This window comes from Paralichthys olivaceus, chromosome 18, assembly GCF_024713975.1.
Source record: "Paralichthys olivaceus isolate ysfri-2021 chromosome 18, ASM2471397v2, whole genome shotgun sequence".
NCBI classification, from domain to species: Eukaryota; Metazoa; Chordata; class Actinopteri; order Pleuronectiformes; family Paralichthyidae; genus Paralichthys; species Paralichthys olivaceus.
In genome coordinates this window covers 6,179,418-6,204,552 of record NC_091110.1, presented here as the reverse complement: position 1 = coordinate 6,204,552, position 25,135 = coordinate 6,179,418, and the positions used below count along the sequence as shown (strand labels likewise).

Below are 25,135 nucleotides of genomic sequence, written 5' to 3'. Positions count from 1 at the left end.
TCAGTTTGGCTGCAGGAACACAGAGCAGCGGAGGGTGGGTCTCAAAGGTCACTACCCGTGGCAGATGTTTCATTGAGCAAGCCCCCAGAGGGGGTCCGACCCACAAACAACCACTTTCTCTTTTTTTGTCCTCATTTCTCTTTCTATCTATCAATAATAATAACTTTATTTATAGAGTCCTCTTCAGCACAGGAAAACACATGGTTTGTGCAACACAACACTGAACAATTGGTTGGAATACAGAAGGGCATAAATCGGAAAGGTAATAAAAGACCAAAATAACCTGGCACCCCAAGTAAATTCGGGAATATAACTTCCCAAAAAGGTAGCTGAGATCTAAAAAAAGACACAATCTCACTTATTTATTATTTTAACATTCAATATTCATTCATTTCATCATTTTATTTCATTCCAGGGCCCTCATGGCAAACCCTTGCTCCACATGTATTCGAGAACATTTCACTGAAATGTTTCCCCTCCCTCTCTGTGTCTCTGTGGTCATGCAGGCAAAAACACACCGTAGAGTCACTTGGCACTTGCCCACAAACACACACAACAGCCACAAGGTTCCACTCAGCACACAGGATGTTGCATTAGAAAGTGCAGAGTTTAGAAACCTTCATGCACCAAGAATCTGAAGAGAATCTAAGGTTGAGCAGAGCTGGTGGTGAAACAGCACAGATCTCTTACTGTCTGTTCCTTTTTATTTAAAAGTGAATATGGGCCACCCATCATTCCCAGAATTAATATATTGTAAATATTCTGTGCACTTCTTTAAAAGAAAGAGTCTTTGCCTTCTTGTATCACTCCATCTTGTTTCTGTTGATAATCTCTCCTGATAGGACAAGGACATCTAATTAAGTTCCATTGCAAGGAGTTGCTGTATCTTCAAACATTACTCAATTATTACCTCAGTTGAGGTAAATAAATAGTCTTGGTTATCATACTTGCTGATTTTAAAAAAACATTATACTATCAAAAAGTAGACAATCATGTGGCCTTGGCCGAGGTATCCACTGAGTGCCACTCTTGTAGATTCCTTTGTAGATTCCTCAGATGCTGCAAATATTCAGAAAGCTGCAGATATATTATTTATGCCAAACAGTAGACATTTTGGTCTCTCACAGTGGGAATATCACATGTTTATGTGAAGAAGTCAGTGCTACAGTGTCTGCTGTCATGGCTCAAACAGCATTGAGTCTGTGTTAATGTTATTGGTGACACCAGCTGGTGTCTGCTGTGAAAAAGGCCTTTTAAGTCAGATACCTCCATGTACTGTGTTTATATTTCTCAACACGTGATCTAGACATGATACATCCACCTCAGTTGTAATCACCATGGCCACCATCTTTACTGTGATGGGTTATGATCAGTGCTATGGCCAGTATTAGTACAACAACAACACCATCTAGTGGTTAGATGTGTACAAACACATCATGGGGAGCAATAAATGTTAGAGAAATAATGTTTTTTTTTTTATGAATAAATATTTAGTTAATATTTGGATCAAGATGCTCAAACATAACTAACATGTCATAAGAGGTGATGGTGCATGTGTAATTTGAATGCTTTCTTTATAGTTCAGTTTAGTGCTTTATTGTCCCACAAGTCGAAATTCAGTTTGCAGCAGAGCACAGATAAAATAATTTCAACAATAACACATAAAACATTAAAACCAATATAATAATAACAAAATCAATAAAATATGTTTTTTTTGTTTAGGTACAACAATCTTTATTTTTTATATGTATTTGTGTATGTAATAAAATGCTGTGTTTTTTCTTTTTCAGGTGTACCAGATCCAGGGCCCTGGAGCTGAGTGTGGCTCACTGATCAGAGCCACAATTAACTTCATTACTCACATAAGTGTTTTCTTCATGCTGTGATAAATGAAGACCTTGGCTGTGAGAAAGTTTGCAGTGAAAACACACAAGCCTCTAGACGTATCCAGGATTTAAACTGGATACTGTAGCAGTGGTGGCACATGCTGTGCTTTGACCCTGAGGGCCCCCGCACTTAGCTGATATTTTGCTTAATTAATTGTTTGATTTTAGGTGCAGCATCCTTGTATGGGCACACATTGAAATACACACAGAACACAACTGAATAATAAAAAACTACACAACTTTAGTTGAATATTACACAAATGAAGTGGAAAGTAAGTTGATCTGTTTACCCACTACCTGACTCACTACCTGCATCAGCTGACCTCATCAGGACGTATTATAAAAAAGAGGAAGTGCTCCTTTTCCCTCCAGGGGCCTTTTGACCGTTGGGGTGTGTTTTTTTCAAGCTTAAATGTGAAACTGGTAAAAGTTACTCCTTGTTAAGAGGGAGTGTGATTGTTCTTTTTACGTTTGGCATAAACCTTTAATGAACAGTGTCTTTTTGCATTTATTTACATCAAATTATGTTAACTTCCTGCTGACCACTTCCCAAAGTGAACCATAGACTTTTGATAGTTTTAAATATTTTTTGTATGCTGGCTCAACTAATCTGAACAGAGTCATTGTTGATCACTAACATCTGTGCTTTTGCTATGTAGTTAGCTATGTAGTCCTTATTATGCTTCTTTAATTTCTGCTATAGGCACACTGAATGACAATGCACTATGCAAATGAAAAACGTCTGCTGTGAAAAAGGCCTATTAAACAATTTGTTCCTATATGACCTACGCTGAATAATGGGATTTACTCTGTGAAAAGGAGAAGAATTAACTTATTCAGATGTTCACTTCTGCTGGAAATGAGCACCTTGAGTGTATATGCATGTGCAGAGCATGTACAACCAAAGAAGTCATGAGATTATCAGCCTAATCAAGACACATTAATATGTAAAGTATATGTTGCAGCTGTATATGCATTTATAATTAGGATTTAAGTGAACACTTAAAAAAAAGGAATTTTACTCTCTTTTAACTGGTGATTATTTAAATCATAGGCACATTACAGTATTACTGAAAATACATATTGTGTATTAGATTTTTCTGCTGTCTTGGTGTCAGTTCAGGTATTTGGGAGTCATTGTTAGACCAACTTGTTTTGTTGACATTTCTTGGTTTGTGCTGTAATAGAACAGAAACATCAGGACTTTTGATATAAAAATAAAATTCAACCAACAGGGGGTGCTCAAAGATCTTCCTCCGCATTCAACTAGTGTGGAAACACAAAACCACCAACTACTGAAATTGAGTATTTCGAGATGTTAAGAAATCTGAATAAACAGCTCCTCTGAGAGCAGGAGGGTCAGTGGCTCTTAGTCACATTATAAGATTTTGTCATTTCAACAGCTTTCACCACCTGCTTCCGGTGTTTGACATCATTGTCTTGGCTCTTCCTCTGATCCGACACACCATCAGGTTACTTCTCTACTCATCCAACTGAACAGGTCTAATAAAAAATCACCTAAGTAAAGGTTTCTGATACCATGAACATTTGTGAATCCTCATATAATGTTCATGTTAAACAGATTTATGTCTCACACACATGTCCTATCACAACAAGCCATGTTAATTAATAAACCTGTTTCTCCTAATGACTCACAAGGTGCCTCTGGGGCACCCTCTGTTGGAGGTCTACTGGCAACGCATAATCAGGAGGAGACCCAGGGGTGGACAGAAACTGGTTGGAGGGACAGGATCTGGCCTGTGAACACCTCAGGATCCCACAAGCGTGTCAGAGTAGAGGGATGACTGGGACACTCTGCTAGGCCAGCAACCTGAACTCACATGAGTGGAAGATGGATAGATGGATGGACAGATGTTTCTCAAGGTTTCTCGGGAGTTTCCTGCATGGGCACTGAAGGCTGCTGAGTTCTCCAAACAGCTGTTTGGTTTTTACACTCTTTTTGATGATGAGAACCTGAATGTGACACCCAACCACAACAGCTGGATCCTTCCCCAGATGTTTCATTCCACATTTAGAACACCAGCTTTCCAGCAAGCAGTGCACCCTCAGTTTCACCCGGATTCAGAAGTTTTAGTTGAATCAGTCCTTGGATGTGAAGCTGTGCCTCTTCAACTGTCTTAGCTCAGGTATAGCTTATTCCTGAAAAGCCTCTCAAAAAAATCTTTCATCTACAGAACAAAATCACTGAGTTCTGCAAACTGAGACAAGCATTTATCTCTGCATCCCCGTTGTGATTCCCCTGTAGAACACCTTCCCCTCTGCCAGGAAGAGATGAATCAGCACTTACTTCACAGTGTTGTCAGGAAACGTAATTGGTTTAACGGAGCACCAGCTGACGGGGGGGAGGTTAGTTTTAGCAGGTAAACTGCACATTTACATCTCATTAATGGACACCCAGAGGTATATGTGATAATGACTGCAGAGAGGGGAAGTCTTGCTGCAGAAATGCTGGTGATAAATATCAATGGTAGACACAAATGTAGAGTTAACAGTTCAATCTGATATATCTCCTTAATTTCTTCAGGATACTTTTACAGAACGTCCTAGTTCCTCTAGCGAGTTTCCAGCTTTTGCGGGTTAGTAGTTTAGTGCTAAAGTGCAAGCAGAAGTGAATGCAGGCTTGCTTAAGTGCAAGCAGGTGTGACGACAGATTCCATTTATGAGTCATATTTTGGTTTAATCTTTAAACCAGCTCATTGTTGCTACATCAGGTGAACGTATCACAATGATCTATATATATAAATAAATATAAAACATAAAGCACGGAAATAGAAGATACATGTCATACATTTTTCCACAAAAATCACCACCATCATTGACACAAACAAATATATCACAACCACATGTATCATAATCTTCATCTCCAACAATAAGACAAGCACACAGGTGACTACCATGATCGTTGGTTTGATATAATATATATAAGTGTATCAGTGTAGCAAGTTTCCTTCTTGTTACATGTCCATAGAATCTGGTTTCAGTAACTGGTGTGTGTGAGTGTGCATGTGTTTGTGTGAGGTCTGGGTATTACTCATGTTTCATGGAAAAACACCAAGTCCCCATAATGTAAATCATTACATTTTAAGATGAAGACAGGTTCTAAGGTTAAGTTATGGTTATGGTTAAGGTTAGGTTCTCTGAAGACACAAGTGTATGTGTGTGTGTGTGTGTGTGCATGTGTGCACCAGCTGCATCCAATCTCCACAATCAAACCTCCTACTTATACTCAGCTCCACCACCTCCAGTCTTCCAGATCATGTTCTCTGTGACCAGTTAGTGTTGTTACGCTCCAGCCTTGTGTTTATCTGGTTAATTCTGAAGCTATTTCTGCTATTAATTCACCTTTTCCGGCCCCAAACCCCTGGCTCTCAAGCTCCTACACAGATTCCCTGCCCACAACTATTTTCCAATAAATACCCGATTCCCAGCCCATGTTTCCAGGTTGATACTGTGCTTAGGGTTCACTAGTTTACTGCCCACATTACTTCTGTGGATTATGTATCCAAGCAAGTGATTTTTCAGGCAAGAAAGTGCATTTACCATGTTGCATGTGATGCTGCAAATGTACCTGCTGTTGCTAATCTGTCATCATTATAATGGAGATAAAGAACATCTGATGGCTGGTGATTGTTTGCATTTTATTTTATATTTAACTTGTATTTTTAGCTTTTGTTACAATACTGGCAATAATAATACATAATTTAAATTGTATTTAATTTAAGACCTTTCTTCTGTATCTCATGACCCCCAAGGCGCTCCGGATCTATGGTTTAAAAACCACTGACCTAACTCATGAGTGTCTCTATAGTTTAAGTTGATGCTTTTTATTTGTGTCAACATTAAACCCTCATGCTTGGAGATACAAAAGCTGTAACAGTCCATTAAATTTTTTGTTTATACTTTTTAGGCCCACAAAGCATGCACCCCAGGGACAGCCATCAACTTTATGACTGAACCCTCCATTCAGAAAAGTCCACACACCCACACATACACATGGCAATTGGTGCTAAATGTGCTAAATCTTTAAAAAAAAAAAACTAATTTCAGCTTTTTCTCATTTAAAAATGAGAAGAAGAAAGTTTATTTTTAATTAAACTTTAACTCTATTCAAAACTGTTTACTCTTAAAAAAAGTTCCTACATAAATTTGTTTATGGATCTTATTTCAGTCGTGGTCACTCTAGTCAAAACCAAGGCACAGAGGCATGCATCACTGACCAAAGACATTACATGATCATGTCAGATTCAGTATGATCAGGAGGTGCTGAGGTGGAGGTGGGTTTTGAAGTTGCTTTACAGTGGAAGGAGGTAGAGCCGACAGCTAAAGCAGCTTAAATAGCGTGTTGCAATATGAGCTTTGCCAAATGAATGTATAGGAGGGGATCAGCTGAGCAGTCAGCACAGACATCTGCTGCTGTCTGCTAACATACTGGAGTGTGGCTGAGCTTTGACTTTGTGACCTACCTGAACTAACACCATATGCTCAATTTCTCACTTTATGTCCGGTATTAGACATGGACGTCAAAGTGAGTTTTTTTCTTGTAGTAGACAAATATGGGTGCTGTGTATGTAAGTCTGGTTTCATATCAGGGGGGTGGATCCAAAATTGTTCTCTTTAACATTGTTAGATAGGGCATTTTGAAACAACTTCATTTATTTCTCTAAACACATAAAAATGTGCTAACCCATTTTTTCAGTAGAACACATGGTGAAACAGCGATGCATTAGTATAGTAGTAGTAAAGCAGAAGCATACATCTCTTCCAATCTTAAATATTTATATTTATAATTTGCCTGTTTAGACAAACCAATGGTTTGAATCAAATTGTTAAGGTGTGCTCCAAGATCATTGGAGTCCAGCAAAAAGATGTATGCTCCCTCTGGAAGAATTAGTTGATCCAGAAAGAATCATAAGCTATTATGTTTCTAAAATTGTTTCTAAAACTAAACATTACTCTAATTCCTTTATTCCTTCTGCCATCATGTTACTAACTAATTGAAACTGTTGATTGCAGTCGTTTTGTGTGCTGGTCACTGGCATCTTTGTGTCTGATTGTGGCTGACAATTCATTCATTCTTATTTACTTACATGAATGGGTTACATAGTGTAGCGACTTACCCTTCTGGGATTAATAAAGTTGCCTGACTCAAACTAAAACAGTTTTATTGGTTGATTAACTTTTAAAGGGCAATCTGGAAAACCTATTTCTTCACCATCACGCTCATGCTTTTGATTATTTCACAAAGAGGCACAAATCACATTGCTGGGCCTGTTCTGAGTAGATGATCAGGGTAACTACACATATTAAAACAGGATTAACGACCCATTGATCCTAATCTACCAAATCATGTCAAGTAGAGCTCCTCCACATGGGCTGAAACAACTTCAAGACTACCGGACAGTGTCAGATTATAGCCAAGGATTGGATTATCACTGCTAATCCAATTAGACATAAGTAGTCGGTCACCAATCTGGTCTGGACAACCCTTTTGGAGAGAGTGAAGCCACATGGGAGGAACATTTGGATGTTGGGTCAAACACATCAAGTATGCTGGTAAGTGATAAATTGCTAGTTCAACAAAACAGGTCAAACTAGTTAAATCTAATCTAATAACCAGATTGCATTGATAGTGGATAGTTGGTGACGTCAGAATGGTCCAGTAACCGGAAATAGCAAAAAATACAACCGATGACGTGTAGACTCCTCCTCGTGATGCCGTTTAGCAACAGATGAGCTTCATGTTCATTTCTGGACAGCCGCGGACGAGCCTTGGCACCGCCGCTGCTGCTGCTGCTGTGCCCTTACAGGAGTGCTGCTTGACGGTGTAATGTTCGCCAGAGTCCCGGCGCCTCCCTCCCCTCTCGCACCGTAGCCTACCCGGCGTGCTAACGGCTCCTCCACACCCCAGAGCCCCCTCGTGTGTTCCCGCTGTCAGTGGCGAGTTGGTCCGTGTTGGCGGCGGCTCGCTATGGACGCGCTGTGGGTGATACCGCTGCTGCTGGTGCCGCTGCTGATGTGGACCAGCAGCACGTTTGTTTTCTATTTCAAAAAGTGCTTCTACGTGGCCTGGATGATGGTCCTGGCGCTGGTCGCCATCCCTCTGTGCATACTGAAGAGCGGAGGCAGAGACATAGAGAACATGAGGTGAGTTCTTTTTTTTTTTTTTTTTTTTTTTGGCGTAATAAATGTCGCACGTCAAGCTGCTAGCCTCGGCGTTAGCCCGTTAGCTGGCGAGCTCACCGGCTAACCGCGGGTTGATTTTAAACATCCATATGTATGTATATAAGGTATTCGCCAGCAATAACAGCTTTCTCATCGCAGAGCTTACATATGATGGTACAACACGTCTGCCTTTAGGAGCCTGTAGTTTATATACACGTCTCACACTGTAGAAAACAAAACAAGTCAAATACTTGCTTTTAAATCACACACATGCTAACATTAGCCCCCCTGACTCCCTGGCTGGAGCAACGTGTTAGCGGAAAACAACACAGCTAGCATTGTCGTGTTAACGCTCTTTGAAAGCAGCTCAGCTCCGACTCTAACCATCATGGGTTCCTGACAGTGATACTCTTAAATAACACCTATTCACTTCATTCTATATATTCTTATACAACAATGCCTGGTGGTGTTAGCTGAGTTGATGAGCACATCTACCCACTGCATGCCTCCACATCCCATCACTCTCACAGCCGCTGTATTTGGTGAAACTGGAGATCATGCAAGCGAAATCAGTGTAACGGTGTTAATAATGCAGCTGGTGGATGTAGCCATGTTGTCACCTCTAAATGAAATCTGTAAAAACAATCAGACCAAAATCCCTTCAGTAAATCTGACCTTTATGGAGCTTATAAGTGTTTTATTCAAGTGTATGAATGACTCTTGAGGCTTTTTGGTGGTGTTAGGTCATATTTACATGTGTCACTCAGCCTTCAGTTACATGTATGTGAGGGGCAGAATAATAGAAACTTCTAATTATATACAATCCAGTCTAAAGCGGCACCACTTACAACTACAACTCTCCAATGGTTGATAAGATGCTGTAGATCGGTGGTTCCAAAAAGTTCACGCCCCAGAAACACAATTTTTAAGTAAATCATTAACAATGATAGGTGAAGCAATTGAAGATAAAGATAAATAAAGATCCCAACTGAGTTGTAGTGAGGTAAATGTCAACGTGGCAGCATTTATTTGCATATTTTTTTCCCTTAAGTCACATGACTGTAACTTGGTGTCCCTGTATTTTCCCCGGTCATCCATGCCCCCCACCCTGAGAACCTCTGCTGTATATGCAGATGTGAGCTCCATATGAATGAGCCCTCAGCCTTTCTACAGGTGGTTATTGTGTACTTGACACACACTGACCTAGTCAACTGATATCTCTCTGGTTAGAAATGTAGTAAGTCTTGAGGGTTAATGTCCACTTCATTGGGGGAGGGTTGTTGTTGTTGTGGTTAAACCTAGATGGCAAAGATGAATTGCTGAACACACATGACTGCATTCCAGTAATTACCTTGAATAGATGGATGCCAGATGGCAAGTTCCCCTGTGTTACTTGGGATAGTTATGTGGTCCATCCTCAGTGCAACCTCATTCTACATTGGATCTGCTGACAACAGGCCTGTCAGCTACAACAGTAGCCTGCACTGCTCTTAGAATAACTGTTTCGCAGGCCTGTTACACGTGGTCGCGGTGTCATGTTGCACCAGTGTACCATTGTGACAGCGCAAAGGTTATAAGGACCTGTTGACTTCAACAAAGTAACTGAACCTGGGTCAAACCTTTGCACAAGGAGTGAATAGATTTCTGGATGAACAATCACAGTAGCCAGCTCTGGGGAAAAAGAAGCATTGTGATTCATTAAGTACAGTGGAGTCTGTCATACACTTGAATTCTGGAATGGAATAGTTGCTTGGAAGACCTTAATGAGAATAAGTAACAAGCATCTACATGTGCAGTTGGTACAGGTTTCAGTTGTGGTTGCATTTCCCTGAACACTCTTGTTGGCAAATGCAGCGACACACTATCTGTCAGTAATGTGAACAAATACTTGAGGCCAGGGCTCAAATGGTGTTTATCAGTCAGGATCTCATGACAACAGATAAAGGACAGACACATAGTTCTGTCACTCAGAATTGTTTGAGCTCAGATTTCACACTGTGTAACTTCTAACACAAGTGGGAGATTGTCAATGTTGCTGTCTGTTTGATTAAGCAGTGGTGTTGTCACTCTGACTGTTGTACTGACCTTTTAAAACCCACATTGTAAAAACTACTCATCTTCTCCCCATTGTCCCTGGCTTTCTGAGTGAATCTATCCTCTGCAGTGTCATTCTGATCCTGTGACCCCCTGTCCCGAACAGCCCTCGGAACATTTAACACTTGATTTAGATTCACTGCTGGTATCTTTGTTTGCTGGTACGATATTTTTTGCATAATAGGTCAGGCTCACCTTTTTTATCTGTGAGCAGCCAGGTTGCATGAGACCTGGGCTGATATCTGATCAATCTAACTGTCATCATGCTCTGCAGGCTCCAAAGGAACTTATTTAGAGGCTGATATGGAATGAACTAGAAGAATGGCGTAGTGGATTGGTCATAAAAATAATTCAACTGAGGCCATTTAATTCCCCTTGAACAATTTTACAATTGCTGTAACACTGGATGAGTCATTGCATAACCAATGGCTTTTGCACTTGACTGAGTGAGTTATCACTGTATGTCTGTGTTGAAAGATAACCCAAAGACTATATTCTGGTTTAAAGGTTGAGGTATATTATCATAGGGAGAAAATCAAACATATATATATATATATATATATATATATATATATATATATATATATATATATATATATATAAATAAAGCTTGTAAGTTAGCAAGATCATCATCTCACATGATTGTATTTCATTTGATGAATGGTTAGGACATTATTCAAAGGGAACTGGCTATTTATTATGCTTTCTCCCCTTAAGTTATTTAAACTTTAATTCTGGTGTGCAAGTAGTGAGATTTATGATCAATCTCTAAAAGAACCTTTTCACATTTGGTTATAATTTAGTTAATGTCTGTGTTCCAAGCTTGATTGCCAAGCATTTAATTTATTGGTACCCAAAACAACTCTGGCCTCCATTTAAACAAACACCATATAAAACCAGTTTTAGAGAAAAAAAAAAACAGCGTTACTATGTTTTCTGAACCACTTGGTGGACTTAAGGCCCCCTTTCCACTGGTCGAATAACCCACTTACATCTGGCTTATGTCCGCAATGGGAATGGATACAATCCGCATTCATTTCTGGATTAAAAGACTCTGCAGGAGACGCAGGTTTTTATCGGCTCCGGCTTCGAGTGGCAGCAATGGAAACATAAAACCTTGGTGAAAGTGCTTATTTCTTCATCCTTTTCTTTATTTTGCCAAAATTGATGCTGACGCTGCACCCTTTGCATTATGACAAGTTGACACACGGATCTAAAATCATTTAGTCTGTGTTAAGTTTGAAAGAGACACTGAAGTAAAAGGGAATAAAAGTGAAAACATAACTATCACTGGTCTCCATGGTGCTTTCTTCTGTTGTGTTCCAGCTTCAGGAGTGTTGGTTTATAGGGCATTTGTGATGTTAAACATAAAACACTGGGAGAAAACAAAATGTAAAGGCAAACTCCTCTCCTGGCAATGTTTATATAGCTGGTTTACCCACAGACGTATACCTGCTATTTTTGGTGTAAAGCTGTATCAGAGATGTTGGCTCTTGGTAGTTGTCTGTCTGTCTTCAGTGATTGACTAAAAAGATCAGTGCTGGCATCAGGATGAACAGTCTATTGATATGTACTTAGTCGCTCTGCTGTTTTCAATCCTGTAATAAACCACACAGAATTCCCATAACCTCACTCATTTGGTTTCCCTTCATCTGGAACGGGATATTGGAAAAGTGTGATTGTTATAAATGAGTAGCAGCATGTGTTCCACATTGAAGTTGGAAATTTAAAGAAATTTTCACAGTGGCTTCTAAAGCTGCTTTCAGACATGCACTGAACTCTGCAGTAGGTGCATGTGTGACACTCCGCAGTCTCTGTGGATTTTCTCCGTCTAGCCTCCTAGAATAAAGTTCATAGGAATCCTTGGAGAAATATATATTTTTTTTAATAGCAAAGCTGTTTACACAGCGGGGGGGTCTCCTGCTGGATTCACAGGGGGTTGCTGACACTGACAAAGATGTCAAAAGTGTTTTTGGTGATACAAGCCGACACCGATGTCTGTGTTGTTGAGAAAAATCACGTGATCTCCGCAGTGGAGTTAATATGTCACTTCCTGCTTCTGTCCGCTGCTACCGGCTGCTCCAACTCTCGCCTGAATAACAAAGAGAATTTGTTGCGAACGTGTCCGTGCAGAGAACCTCCCGCTGTGTTGTGCATGTGTGAAAGGTAAACTCTGTAGCCAATTCTCCAGATCATGTCTGAAAAAGGCTTTAGATAGCAAACTTATAAGCAAATTACCACAGGAGGAGTGTCAGAAAAACTTAAAAGGAGATTGTTAGAGGGCATTTCTTTTAAACTAGGGCATATCAGGACAACAACAGGAGCAGGAACAAGTTTGAGAGGGGATATGATTCACCGATGAGGAAGAGACATGAGTTATTTTTTTGAGCAGATGATTTCTCTTGGAGTGACTCTGAGGGAAGGTCATTCAAGTTAGTGGTGTAGGAGTCAGTTTTGGGAGGATGGCTAGTTTGTTATACAAAGTTTGTGGTTCATATTTGCATGGGAAAATTCTTGCCATTCCAGCTTGGACAATGAGTTTTGGCTGCATGGTTATTGACCTGTAAAGAACACATTTCAATATTGTTGCTTTTATTTTTTTCTTTAAATGTGATCTTATTTCATTCTTTATTTATTTATTACCTAATAGCCTCAGTTTTATGCATTCTTAGAAAACCTATGTTTTTTGAAGGAAAAGGTTTATTTACATATGTTATCTGTACATTTTTAACGTCCCTACACTTGTACGATGGAACTTAGATGTGGAATCTGTATTCAGCTGATACCTGAGAATATTCCGGATGTGAGTTAGTTGCAAATTGAAAACAAATTGAATAAATGAATGATTTGCACAGACGCTTTGGTGTTTCTTCACCCTAATTCAAATGTTCCAGAATTTCATGGATAAATCTACAGATTCATATTTGCTTTAAGCAGTGTGTGGGACCACAGTTTGGAGGAAGTTGTGCTCTGTTGCTACCATATTACTGCCTTTGGCTCCAAGAGGAAAAGGAGTGAAACCACAATCAACTGATGATTAGATTATGGCTTGGAATGGAGACACAAGTCGTTCATTATAGTGTTGAATCGGTCCGGACATAAAATGCCACGGTTCACATCACAGCATTTCCAGCACCAGAGGTTACTTTAAGCAGCTGTACTCTGTGGGACTGAGGTGAGACAGTGTACGAGTGGGAAAACAAGGCAGACCTTTGAAAGTGTTGCAGGGGCTGAGGAGAAAATGCCATGGGTAGCCGGTATTTAAGGCTGCATCCAGAAATCTATGTTTTAGTCAGTAAAATACATTACTAGACCTGGCATCCACACTACTTGAGAAGTTTGGAAAGTCTGGGGCTTTTGTAGAATAGACAGGCAAAAACTGAGATGCTTGTAAATTATGACACAGTCACCTGCATTCGCTTTCTGACAGATTCTTATCAGTCACCACTCGGCTACAAGCGGAGAGGACAAAACGTTGTAAAGACTTACATTTCCATTTTATTGTCAGTCCCAAAAAAGAAATACCTTAATTTTCACATCATGCTTTTTCAGGTGTGTTAGTATGGACAGGGATTATTAATGATATTGAGCTAAATGAACACATTCATTTAGATATAGCCTAAATAGAACAAGATCACGTCCCATCGTGATTGGTGAGAAACACTCATAAAATATGTGTCTGGTGATTACCATCTCAATGAAAGCTTTACAAGTCGGGGCAGAGTTAACCTTCGATATGTCTTAACAGAGTTCAGATGTTATCTCTGCCTCTACGAAGGTTGAGTTCTACAAGTCCAAAAAGATGAACCCTGACCAGAGAGGATATAAAGAGGAAACACTGCCATTGATAATGTTGATGTTTTGTTTTTGGAACCATGACAAAGTAACTTGATTTCAAAAATGTTTCACAACAGCAATAGTCGGTGAACTCCAGAAAGTTTTGCAATTAAACTGTTAAAGAGTTGAATATTGAGCAGCTAAATACCATTTGTTTTTCTCAAGAGCTGGTGAGGAAAAAGCGGAGCGTGAATATTTTGAATAACTCTTCCTGTTGACTTGGCAGCTGTTTCCCATAGAAACGACATAAGTTGGTGCTATGATGGTGGTAAATTTGTCGAACGTTTTTATTCACCCCAGTGGCCACAAATCAATCAAATCAACTTAATGTCTTGTTTTTTTTTTAAGTGATATGGGTCACAATCTGGGCTCAATATCCTGATGAACCTCAGCCCTACTTGACACTGGTGTATAATATGTTACATAACTTTGCTCCATTTGTTTCTTTTCAGTCTCTGTATTAAACAGGCAGATGTTAGAACACTGTTTCTCAAAGTTATTGGAGCGTTGTACTTACTACAGGCAATTATCTAATTAACCAACCAAGAAGCAAACAAAGCTGATGTTTGTAGTATTGCACGTTGTTATGATACCAGATGTTTTTTACTTTGAGACAATAATGACTGGCACAAGGTCAAATTTAAAGTATCTGGCATTCGTAGATTAAAAGGTAGTACTTTATTAATAAAGGAACATCAATAACCTGATAGACTCTCAACCTTTCCAGTGAGGGTTCTGGTTAATAACATGTAGCCTACTGCACTCACATTGCTGTGAACAGTAACCTATACAAATTCAGGGCAGTAATTAACCTTTCTCTCCCTACAGGATTATCCGCATCCTGGTTCGTCACGTGAAGTATTTCCTGGGTCTTCGGTTTGAAGTTAGCGGTTGGGAGCATCTGCAGACAGAGGGACCCTATGTCATCATCTCCAACCATCAGAGCTCCCTGGATGTATTGGGTGGGTCCCCGTACTACACAGAAAATAAACAAATGGAATGAAACTTTTAGGCTACAGTGTCAACTTTAGCTTATAAACATCCACTCTGGTATGAGAGAAATATCATGCCATATTCCGAAACTGAGAAAAAGGCTTTGAAAGCTTAAAATATAATAAAGGTTTTGTGTGATCCCAAAGTTTTTAAGCCTTGCATCATGTTTTAATAGGCTGACATTGTTTTTAAATATCTGCAAATATGTCACTGTTTTCCCAGTGCATCAGTTTGAAACCTTAGAAATGGTGATCTGGAAACTGGTCCACATACATTGGAGAAGTTGTGAAAGGTTTTAAAATATTTGCCTACACATAAATATGCTCCAGAGCACACATGTGGCGACTCTCCTCTCCATGGCCAATAAAACATACAAGCTGCTACTGTTCAATAAAACTAACAAGGATGATTTACATTCAGCTGCTCTCTGCTTCACGGAAACCTGTTGAAGGGAATATTTCACAGTTGCATAAAGAGGCACTGTATATATGTGTGCATGAATGGGTAAGAACTACTTGTACTGTAAAGTGGTCAATAAGACATGAAAAGCGCTATGTACTGTAAATGCAGTGCATTTGACATTTTCAGTTTTCATATCAAGGAAAGCAAGTGGAGGGAGAATATGCTCCTATAAGAATGATTTAGTTTTTTTTAACCCATTTTCACTCTGGTCAGTGCTGACATCCTGTCTCTGGCCTGTGTGAGCATGAAGCAGAGAATGTTTGTGCTTCCTTGTCAGAGAGTTGGACAAGTGACCGTGGCAACCACTGAAAAATGACCAATGAGACAGAGCTGCAGCTCCTGCCTTGGTTTCAGTGCGCTGACCTGGATGAGCTCAGTGACACAGGAAACATCCCCTCACACTTTAGACAACAATAAACAGACCAATGACCTGAGTGTAGATTGACTCCAACTGCTGGTTCATGGTATTTAGGTGCCAAAATGAATAATTGAATATGCATTCCATGTAAACAATGCATCAAAAACATGAACCTTGGCTCTGACTTTTAAATGCGAAAACGTGAAATACTTTTCCTGATCCAGTGGGGGCAGGTCAGCACAGAACCTTTATCATTTGTTTTAACTAAATGTGAAGACCTATCAGGTTAATTACATCCAAGCGGTAAACTTTTCTTTAATTTAGAAATGGTTTTGGTCACTACTTCAGATTGTAGTCAATGTTCTGTAATAGCTGAAAAAATGGAGAACAACATACAGCAGAGTAATAAACGCCCACATAAATAATTTTAACATCTTATTCGGTGGTTCTGATTTGGCACAGAACGCATTGATCAATATACAACAATAACATAATTAATGCATCTCTGGCCAGTTATACATTTACAGGATATCATTTAACATCATTGAAGATTGAAAAAGAGAAAGTTTAAGCAAGGTTTTGACTCCTGTTTAGTCCTGTGTTCGTCTTTGAATGAGCATGTGTGGGCATGTCTTTCAGTATTGCGTCATTCTTCTCACTGATGAAGCTCATTGTTGAGGACAGTAAATTAGTGGAGGTGTGGTATCTCTCCATCAGTGCCTGAGAGAGAGAGCATGTGCACACACAAGTGTGTTTTCAGAGCTGGTGAGTGATGAGGCCAGGCTCCAGGCCAGGGTGCTGACAGCAGGGGGAGAGAGAGGCGTCTAATTAGTGCTGAGGAAACTCGGTAGGAGTCTGATTCGGCGTCCAAGTTGCCATGCCAACAGCTACACCCAGCCATTAATAGCTGCACATCGTAGAGCTGATGTGATGAGACTGTTAGGTTGTTGTTGAGCTAAAATCAAACCACCTTTATATTTAAGGCTAATTTTTAATCACTTTTTCTGATAGGATTTATACTTCCAGGTAACTTCAAGGATAAATGCAGTGAATGCAGCATAACATAAATATATCCTCCGTTTGTGGAGGCGGTGCTTATTTGTACATAATTGATATAATAAGGATAAATTATAAAGATTAGAAAAAATCATCAACATCAAGTGGTGATGATCTGGTCCTTTTACATTATAAAAGATAAAGTACCTGCGTTACACGTAAGAGAGGAGAACTTGTCAAATGTATTGAACAAATCAAAAAATGAACTTTATATCTGATTGGATTGAGCAGGAAGTTGTTCTTCTACTATTACTGCCTCATGATGTGACATTGTCAACAACATATTCTGTTTGGTTAGATGTGTCAATGCCGGAAGCATAACCTATATCAAAATATGTCCTACAAATAAAGTCTGCTAATGTGAAAGTTTTCATTGACCGGATGCAGGTTTGAATAATAATAATGTTATTATAATGCTAATGGTCTATAATGTCACATGTAGAGCACATGTAGTCCTTCATTAGTAAAGGACCCTAAAACTGTTAAGGAAACAATCCTGTCAGGAATCAAGTTCAAACAAACACCAACTTTCAGCATTTTTAAACTTTATTCCTGTTGTGCAAGTGGTGACATTTACGCTTGATCTCCAAAAGAACCTTTTCATGTTTGGGTATAATTAAGTTAATGTCTGTCTTCCAAGCTTGATTGCTAATCAGGAACCCAAAACAACTCTGGCCACTATATAATCAAACCGTCAGACCAGTTTTAGAGAAAAACAGAATCAGTTTTGCTATGTCTTCTGAGCCACAGGAGTTTCAGCATTTCTCTGTTTCTGTTATTTTAGCTCTGTTCAGACCTGGTGGTTATATAAGATAATACTTCCACAATGTGGGAATTACCAGTATTGCAACAGCAGGAGCCAAAAGGACATCAGCAAGTAATGAGTAATGCTATACTTAAGTGTAAGAAATATAAAAGAATATATAGAAACATAGAAAAATATGAATGTAATTAAACTAGTATATGAAGTGTATAAAGACACGAAGAAATATATGCAGTGTGAGGATATGTAGAGATATGTACAGTGAATGGATTGCACATGAACCGTTGATATTGCACAATTGAGGTTTCAAGTGTTAAACAGCAATGTGGTGAATGTGGTTTTTACAAGGGGCTGGTTGTACAGTCTTACTGCTGCAGGACGGAACAACCTGCGATACCTCTACTTCAGACACTGCCCAGTGCTGTGATGGTGTCCTGCAGGGGGTGGGACTGGTTGTCCATCAGAGAAGACAGCTTCACCATTATCCTCCTCTGTCCCACCACCTCCACTGGGTCAAGCGGGTATCCCAGGACCGAGCTGGCCCTTCTAATCAGTCTCTTCTTGTCAGTAGTGCTGCCCCAGCAAACTAGTCCAAATAAGATGGACATATTAACAGTCTCAAGTGGACAGCTCCAAGTACATCTGTTCTTACCTGACATTAAAGTACGTCCTGAATGCATCTTCGGTGACCCCGCTTTATATGCGAATAAACACACATACTGCATTTCTGTTCATGAACACTGAGTAGGCCTGAGGTCTTTCAGTGTGGCCTTGGACAAATCTGTGTTCACACAGAGGCCAAATGTCTCCTAGACCACCTAGACCAAGGGATTTGATCTGAACTTGGAGCTGTCTCTCTTGATCAGATCTCTTAGGACAGATGGTCTGCCCTGTTCAGACCTGTTATTAACTAAACAGATACAGAGAAATGGTAAAACTCTACATGTGCTCTTAGAAACTATAATCACTACTGCTTATAATGTCATTTTAAGTAAGGACTAAAAATCTCATTTTACTAAACTGGACAAAGGACAGGTGTCTTCTGTGTTAATGTCACGGAGGCTACAAAAATCATAAAGTAGAGCAGCCTTGACTTGATACAGACCATTCAAATTTACACCATTAGATACCTCTGAGTGTTTTAAAGAGGGGCCTTGAAATACTTTTCTTCTTTCAGTGGAAAATACTTGACAAATGAGCCAGTTATTGTGTAAGTAAGACTAGATGGAGACAGGAGAGGGGTTACTCATGTGGGCCAACACATGACTCCAAGTTTCCTAAACTTGGAGTAATACTGTCAACAACATATTTCTCTACCTGGTTAGAAGATAAACCAGCTGTAGTATGTAGAAGATCATATTTCTATGATCCAGTTTTTGTCTTTAGAGTTATATGGAACTGAATTCAGTTACAGTTTTCATGAAATGACCTTAGAAATCTATTTGTGAATTTAAAGTTATCATACTTTTTACCCTACAGAGCAAAGAGGTGCATGGAATTATAAACTATCTTCATCTCTTTCAGTTTTCTTGTTCCTCCTATTTTTATTGCAGAATGTATTTAATTCATCGATACAACCTTATTGATTTTGGTAGTAATCTTATGTCAAATAACATGAATAAAATCCCATTTACTTTGTCTCTGACACTGTTTACAAATATAGTGTTGTCTGCCTGTCTTACATCTTTAAAAGTTAAGATGTCTGACGTTAATTTCCTTTGTTCCTCAGGCCTGATGGAGATTTTACCAGACCGCTGCACTATGATCGCAAAGAAGGAGTTGATCTACGCCGGCACAGTGGGCCTCATCTGCTGGCTGGGCGGCATCGTCTTTATCAACCGCAAGAAGACGAGCGATGCCAAGAGTGTCATGGCTGACGCTGCCAAAACCATGTTGGACGACCAGGTAACCCGCCTGTTGTCAAAACCGGATACGGATTTAGCAGTGACGATGCATGACGCTCAATTTAAATCAGAATCATTCACAGTTTGAATATCAAATATTCTTTCTATAATAAATAGTATGTAATAGTATGCATTTGCATTTGATAGATTTTTAGGCCAGTTCAGTGATCTACATAAGACATGTACATCATTTATGTCCAAGATTTAGAACAACTCATTGTCAGTAGTGTTTTAAATTCAGGGAAGCACAGCAGAAATAAATATTCTTTAAATTCGGACACAAAGCATATTTGTTTTTTCTCTGGCCTCATTTATCTTGTAGAGTAAATTTGATATTGTGTAATTTTTAAAATGTTCTTTTGTTTTACGTTGTGCAAATGTTTTTTTAAATTGGTTAACCATGATTTTAGATCTCATTTCTAGATTTTTTTCTAGATAATAAATGTTACTAAGGCACTTTACTAAACAAAGTGCTTTTTCAATCTCAGCAGTACATCTCAACTTTTATACCTTTTAAATATCCTGTCTTTTTTGCAGATAAACAAAGGGATGAAATAAAATGAGTGAATCTATGTTCTTGTTACCCTCACAGATTCGTCTGTGGGTGTTCCCGGAAGGAACGCGAAATCAGAAAGGCGACCTACTACCCTTTAAAAAAGGCGCTTTCCACCTGGCAGTGCAGGCACAAGTAAATACTTTTCCTGTTATCACTTCCATTTTTGGGTTTCCTTATCCTGAGTAGAGTGAGATTAAGCTGTCCTACATGCCAAGTTACATTTGTCATCCTCTTCATACTTGGCGGAACAGCTGTGATGATACTGTGACCATATTTTAGTCTCCCGGTAAGGGAGGTCATGTTGTCAGCATTGTGCCTCTTCTAGACACATGGGGGAGCTAGCAACCTCTTGTGGCACAGGAAAGGCAACAGTGGGATTTCACCATGTTTAAAACACAAAAAATGTTGAATCTGATCTGGCTACAAACTGCGTGTGCATGAGAGTGTTTGTGTTGGTTTGAAGTTGTGAGGCAATTATTTGGAAACTTGCTGCTAAAGATAAATATCACTTTTCCTCATTAGCAAACAAACACATTATGGCCCAATTTTAGCCCTGGTGTTATCGGTCTCTGGTGATCCGATCACAAGTTCAGGTGTGAGTGTACGCAAGACAGTGACTATGTGAATATGATATATGAGGACAGTATAGGGAATTTCATTACATCTGCTACTTTTCACTTGGCACTTGATTTAGATATGTTTCGTGTGTTGGCATTAGGTGGCAGAATAACTTCATTTGAGGACTTCAGTAAACGGTCTGTGTTTTGGGGATTTCCCTGTTGGCTTCGCTTCACACTTCAGTTGTATGTGAATGTTGACGGTTGCTATCTTAGCGTTCTCCTCTGCTGAGTTACTGCACAGCCTTTTCCATTTGTACCCAGCCGGCCTGATTGAGTGGAAGCAGGACAGCCCCCAGGGGGAGCCACATTTGGCTCAGCCAGTCCCATTGAAGGGCCACTCAGGGCCTCAGGAGAGCAACTCGGCCTCTATTAGCAGTGTTGAAGGAGATGGAGATTCCTAGTGTCGTGCTGTGTGTGTGTGTGAGAATGTAATTTTGGTTCAGTGAAGCATTTCTTCTTTTTTGTTTCTCATATTTTGAGTAGGAGAAGAACACCAATCAAATATAAAGATTAGGAGTTTGATTCATTGAATTAGGAAAATAAGATGTGATAGTACATGTTTTTGGATTAGAGATGATAGTATACATTTGGTGTTAGAGGTGATAATACATATTTTAGTATGAGAGGTGATCATACAGTGTGTCAGTCTTCTTTTACTTCTTGTCTTCCAGGCGCCCATCATACCCATCGTTTTCTCCTCCTACAGCAACTTCTACCTACGGAAAGAAAAGCAGTTCAAATCAGGTAACTTTTCTTTTTTCAGTAAAAAGCCACATCTGTATGACTGAACCACATCTGTAGGACTAAACCACATCTGTATGCAAACTGTATGTTCTGCGAGACGTCTGACTGGAAGGTTTTGTGCCTCCACAGGGACCATCAGATTGAAGATCCTTCCAAAGATCGAGACAAAAGGGATGACGTCTGACGACGTGTCGTCCCTCTCCGACAAATCCTTCAACGTGATGCGCTCGGCCTTCCTGGACGTCTCCGGCTCTGTTCCCCAGAGCAACGGGCCCTCGAGGCACTGAACACTTACCATACTCCTGCCTCTCCTCATCCTATGTCCCTGTCTGAGACCCATTCCTCCCCCTCCAGACCTCCCTGCTCCCCCTTCACCACCAGGTTGTCCCATCACCTGGCCAGGAAACAACATGACACTGGTCGCTTGTCATGAAACCTCTTGTCTAGTTGACGCCTGGTCCAGTCTCAACTGGCCTGACCATACAGCACAGTCAGTCCCGACCCTCACTGTGTCTGCAGCAGCACGCCGTGAGCGGAGTGACGGACGGACAAGCCGAACAGTATGGATGTGTGTCGTTCTTCATGCATGCCTTTTGGATGGCTCTGTCCACCTTCTACCTTGCTTTTTTCTCTTGCTTCGGAAGCCTGGTCTTATATGACCGTCATTTTTTTTTTTTCTTTGTCTTTTTTTTTTCTTCGTCTTTTGGCTTTCAGTCGAGCAGATGAACTTTGCATTTTCTCTATTTCTGTTCATAAAAGTCAGTTGCTATTTATGTGTTTCTCTCATGCTGCATTTGTTTTAGTTATCTTTGAATGCTCACACACACATTCAACGTACCAGTATCTCCTTCCTTCCTTTACTTTTAGTGTCTTCTCCCCCTTTCTGCATTCCAGTTTCTTGCCTAAAGACTAAAGGAACGGGGTCTATCCGAGCGGTGGATTGCGTGGAGGTGAGAGGTCGACAACGGTTGACCATGGACTCCTTTTAGTTCTGTCGCTATAAATTAAACTCTGCATCCATGTTGGCTCTTCAACTCTCACGACCAATAGCTCCATGACATACCTAATGATGTCAGCAAGCAAGGAATTCAAGGTTACGAGATCCAGTGTAAAAACAATAGCACCCATCTGTACTGGATTAATGGACTGATCAGTTTTCAGTATCGTGCGTTGTCGATGTACCATTGTGCTTTCTTTCAGTTTGTCTCCGAAAGATTAGGAATGAATGCGTGCAGCATCGAGCAACAAAGTGTCTTCTGGCTGAATTTTTTTTGTTTTGTTTTTCTATTTATTTTCACGTCGGCTAATCTTGCTTTTTTATGTTGTTGTTGTTGTTCTCTCAAAGAAGTGATCACACGTTTTTTGCTCCTCGCAGGAAACTCACAAGTGAACCTATTTTAAGAAGTGTCAAAGTGATTTTCATAAAGTGCAATGTCCGACAGTTTAAACCTTACTGTTCCAAAGTGCAAGCCACCTGCTGTGCCATGACAAAGTGGTTTCTGGGAGGTTTCCAATGTAAAGACCCTTCTACTGACTGACTAAGACCTTCTGAATCAGTCGTGTGTTGACTGATGACCCTTTACCAAGAAGATATTTACCTTTTTACCAATGATATGATGTGGCTCTTGCTGTAACTAAAGAGTATATGAAGTTATTTAGATCTCAAGAATTATTTTAACTTGGTCTGAACTTGAAGATTCACTAATTACTAACACCCCAACATCTCAGAATAGTTTAATTACATCAAATGTATTTTGTGAAATGAAGATGTGAAATGTTTTTTTTCTAATTATGAGAGTTGCTTTGGTTGTGATCCTTTGATTCAGTAATTACCTAACCGTATAGAGAATATCAGATAATTTTAAAAACAAGTTGTTGAATTTTGGCCTTGAGTTTGAGTGGTGGTTGTTGTTGCACTTTGGATTGTTCTGCTTGTTTGCTTATAATCTTTTTCTTTTTCTTTTTTTACTAATGACGTCTATCCTCATAGAAGTGACATAACTTTTTTTTGTTGTTGTTTACATCCAGGTCTTAAACATTACTCACTGCCTTTACAAAATCACTTATTTGCCCATCAAACACCATCTGAGAATGTATTTCAGCATTCAGGATATTTATGTACAAATTCATTTTTTATTTTATTTTTTAAAGTCGGATGCTGTCTTCCGTACAGTTGGCATTAAATCCGGAAAGAACATTTTATTTGAGCTTTAAATATAAACTCTGGACTGACGTGATGATGTGCACATAGATCGTCTGGTGAATGGATTTGATCAATACTCTGGTTGTAAGCCTGTACACTGCTGTTCATCACTAGTTTAACTGATACCTGCTGAGCTCCCATTCAGACAGAGCTTTGTTTATGTTCAAGGCTGGTATGAAATAAACACCCAACATAATGATAGCAAATTCTTTTTCTTTTTTTTCTTAGTTTGAATATATTTATTGACTTTTTCTTATCTGTAATAGTAGTTTAAAACTTTGCAGCAAGTGGTTTGAATGTCTAAAAAGTACCAAATTGGTTTCTTCCAAAAAATATGAATTGTACCATAAACATTTTGGTTATGGAGTGTTTTATCCATTCATTTCATCGATCTTTTGTAATTCAAACATGTGATTTGTGAGCTACGTGTCATGGGCTTGAACCAAACCGGCTCTGCAATAACCCTGCTATTTTTATTTTATTCTTCTTCCCGTTTACTAACTGATATGTAAGATATTGGGAGGGAAAAAGATTCAAAGTATTCTGAACCTTAATAAAGCACTTTTCATGCTGAGTTTGGGTTGAAAAACAAAAAGATGACTTAAAGTTTTTTTCTCTGATTTTCACCAAAGCTATTAAAGTGTAATTGGTGGTGGCTTTAGATGGATATGAAAAACTGAGCTGTGTGCGTGTGTGTGTGTGTGTACGTACTGTATAGTTACTGTATATGTGTGTAAATATACACACGGTATAGACACTCATTATAGTATCGGGTTAACAGTGTTCTTGATTTTCAGATATTCTGGGTAGACGTGAATGCCTTGCAAAAGAATAAATAAAGAATTATTTTGCTTTTTGCTTTCTGCTCTGGATTATATTCAAATCAGTGACAGGTTCAACTAACTAAGCACAATTTACATTTACATTACCTGAGCATTTTAATTCTTTGCTACTTAACAGTTAAAAAGATGGAGGTGGGTGTGGGGGTAGAGCAGGTTGTCCTCTGAACAGAAGGTCGATGGTTGAATCTCAATCTTCCCCAGTCTGCATGCTGAAGTGTCCTTGGGCAAGATACTGATCCCCAAATTGCTCTTTATAGAAAGTAGTGTGATTGGATGAATGGCTAAAAAACTACTAAAGCACTTTGAGTGTTCATCAAGATGAGAAAAGCACAAATAAATACAGACCCTTCACATTTATATAATGTTTTGCTTGTAGAAAAACATTTGACATCCTGTAAACTCTGCAAATGTTTCCATCCTGCTAATTAACTTTCTAGTAAGTTCCATCTTTCTGTCCATGCAGTGACAGAAATGTACCATTTTCACAAGAAGTCAGTTTTATTAATTAACTAGAATAATGTGACATATTTCTTTCAAACATATAAGAATCCTCTATTGTGATCATCTATTTTCATATTTTAAGTTGATTTGTACAAGGCCAGATTATTTTTTTATTCATTAACGCACCATGCGC

At 39.3% G+C, this 25,135-nt stretch overlaps 1 protein-coding gene across 1 annotated transcript; it reads left to right on the top strand.

Moving 5' to 3' along the window:
• Positions 1–7,594: 7,594 nt before the first annotated feature.
• agpat2 (1-acylglycerol-3-phosphate O-acyltransferase 2 (lysophosphatidic acid acyltransferase, beta)) lies at positions 7,595–24,254 on the top strand. The gene is made up of 6 exons (XM_020082548.2): positions 7,595–8,051; positions 14,829–14,962; positions 19,362–19,537; positions 20,129–20,224; positions 21,384–21,456; positions 21,586–24,254. Exons 1-6 carry the CDS (start codon positions 7,876–7,878, stop codon positions 21,741–21,743), a joined length of 813 nt encoding a protein of 270 aa, XP_019938107.1. The 5' UTR covers positions 7,595–7,875; the 3' UTR covers positions 21,744–24,254.
• The last annotated feature ends 881 nt before the right edge of the window (positions 24,255–25,135 follow it).